The sequence below is a fragment of the Numida meleagris genome, chromosome 3 (assembly GCF_002078875.1).
Source record: "Numida meleagris isolate 19003 breed g44 Domestic line chromosome 3, NumMel1.0, whole genome shotgun sequence".
NCBI lineage: Eukaryota > Metazoa > Chordata > Aves > Galliformes > Numididae > Numida > Numida meleagris.
In genome coordinates, this window is record NC_034411.1 from 106709858 (window position 1) to 106711140 (window position 1283).

General features: G+C 69.0%; 1 protein-coding gene across 5 annotated transcripts in view; it reads left to right on the forward strand.

Annotated features, from left to right (window-relative positions):
• Nucleotides 214-1283, forward strand: part of ZNF395 (zinc finger protein 395) — a 12561-nt gene continuing 11491 nt past the window's right edge. For 2 of the 5 annotated variants that reach the window (XR_002436958.1, XM_021392061.1), the window contains exon 1: nt 897-1058. Coding sequence is in view for 2 of the 5 variants with exons in the window: in XM_021392061.1 (XP_021247736.1) it covers nt 904-1058 (155 nt within the window). In the remaining 3 variants the exon portion in view is untranslated. Of the gene's footprint in view, nt 749-785; nt 805-886; nt 1059-1283 lie in introns of those variants that run through there. The other 3 variants (XM_021392063.1, XM_021392064.1, XM_021392062.1) reach the window with 3 other exon arrangements.

A 1283-nucleotide genomic window follows, 5' to 3' on the forward strand; every position in this document is an offset into this window, starting at 1 on the left:
ATGGAGGGGGGTGGGGGCTGTAGGGGCGGTCGGTCCCCGCGTCCCGGCACTGGGACGCGTCTGCCCGGTGAGCGCGCCTCGATAAGAAATAGTGACACAGGCAGGGCAAGCTGAATTCCCGATACAACCCATGGGCAACAACCCACCCCCCAACCCCCGCCCCAAGGATCCACCTTGGACAACCGTATGAACACCCCCCCCCCGCGCCAAGCCCGGTGCCCAGCACGGTGCTTTGGAGCGGACCCTTCCATCCCCCTCCGCTCGAAGGGACGAGGCGGAGCAGGGCACGGGCAAATAACCCCGGCTGCTGCTCTGGTAGAAGAAAACCCCTCGGAGGGGTGCAATAAAACCAAACGCCTCTCGAGGTTGGCCCAAAGCGATGCTTTTGGGAGAGCTGCGGAACGGAGCCGGTCGGGCAAAACTTTTCAATAAAAAGATACTGCGAATGCAAAAACCCCGTAAGGCTCAAGGAGCGGCCGCCCCCTCCCCGCGCACAGCCCCCTCCGCCGGGCCGGGAAGGGAGAAGGAGGAGAAGGGAGAAAAAGAAGGAGCAGCGAGCGCTGCCTCCCTCCTCCCTTCCTTCCTTCCCCAGGGCAGCGCGGCCCCGGCGGGGGCGTGCATGGAAAGGCCGCGGCGGAGCCAATGCGCAGGAAGGGGCCGAGCATGTGGGGAGGTTGTTTACACCAGCCCGGCCCCGGGAGCTTTAACCCGGCCGGCGGCGAGGCGCGAGGCACGGCCCCGGGACGCCGTGAGTAGCGGGCAGCGCCGGGAGCCCGCAGCCCGAGGGGACGAGGGGAGAGCGGGGTGGGGAAACGGCGCGGAGGGGAGAGAGGGGAAGGAGGGAGCGAGGTTAAAGGAGAAGGGGGGGGGGAAAGAATAAAAATAAAATGGGGAAAAAAAAAAATGCCAGGAGGGGGCGGGAGCGGCCGTTCCCGCCCGGCCGGGCCGCGCCTCCCTCCCTCCAGGCCCCGCCGCTGTTGCTGCCGCCGGTGGGCGCGTACGTGCGGCGGTCACGGCCGGGGACAGCCCGGGGAGGGGGCTCGGGGAGCCCCGCCGAGGTAAAGTGCCGGGGAGGGCTTCACGGGGGGCGGCAGCCGCTTCCCGCCCGCGCTGCGAGACGGGGAAACCTCCAACCCCTCCCCCCGGTGCCAAACCGCTTCGGGTCCGGGCCGCCCCGGGCCGCGAACAGCCCCCTCTTTGCGCTGCACCCCCACTCCGCTCGCCGGCGTTGCATGATTGCGTGCACCCCGCCGTGCACCGTGTGCACCCCCCGCATTGCGTGC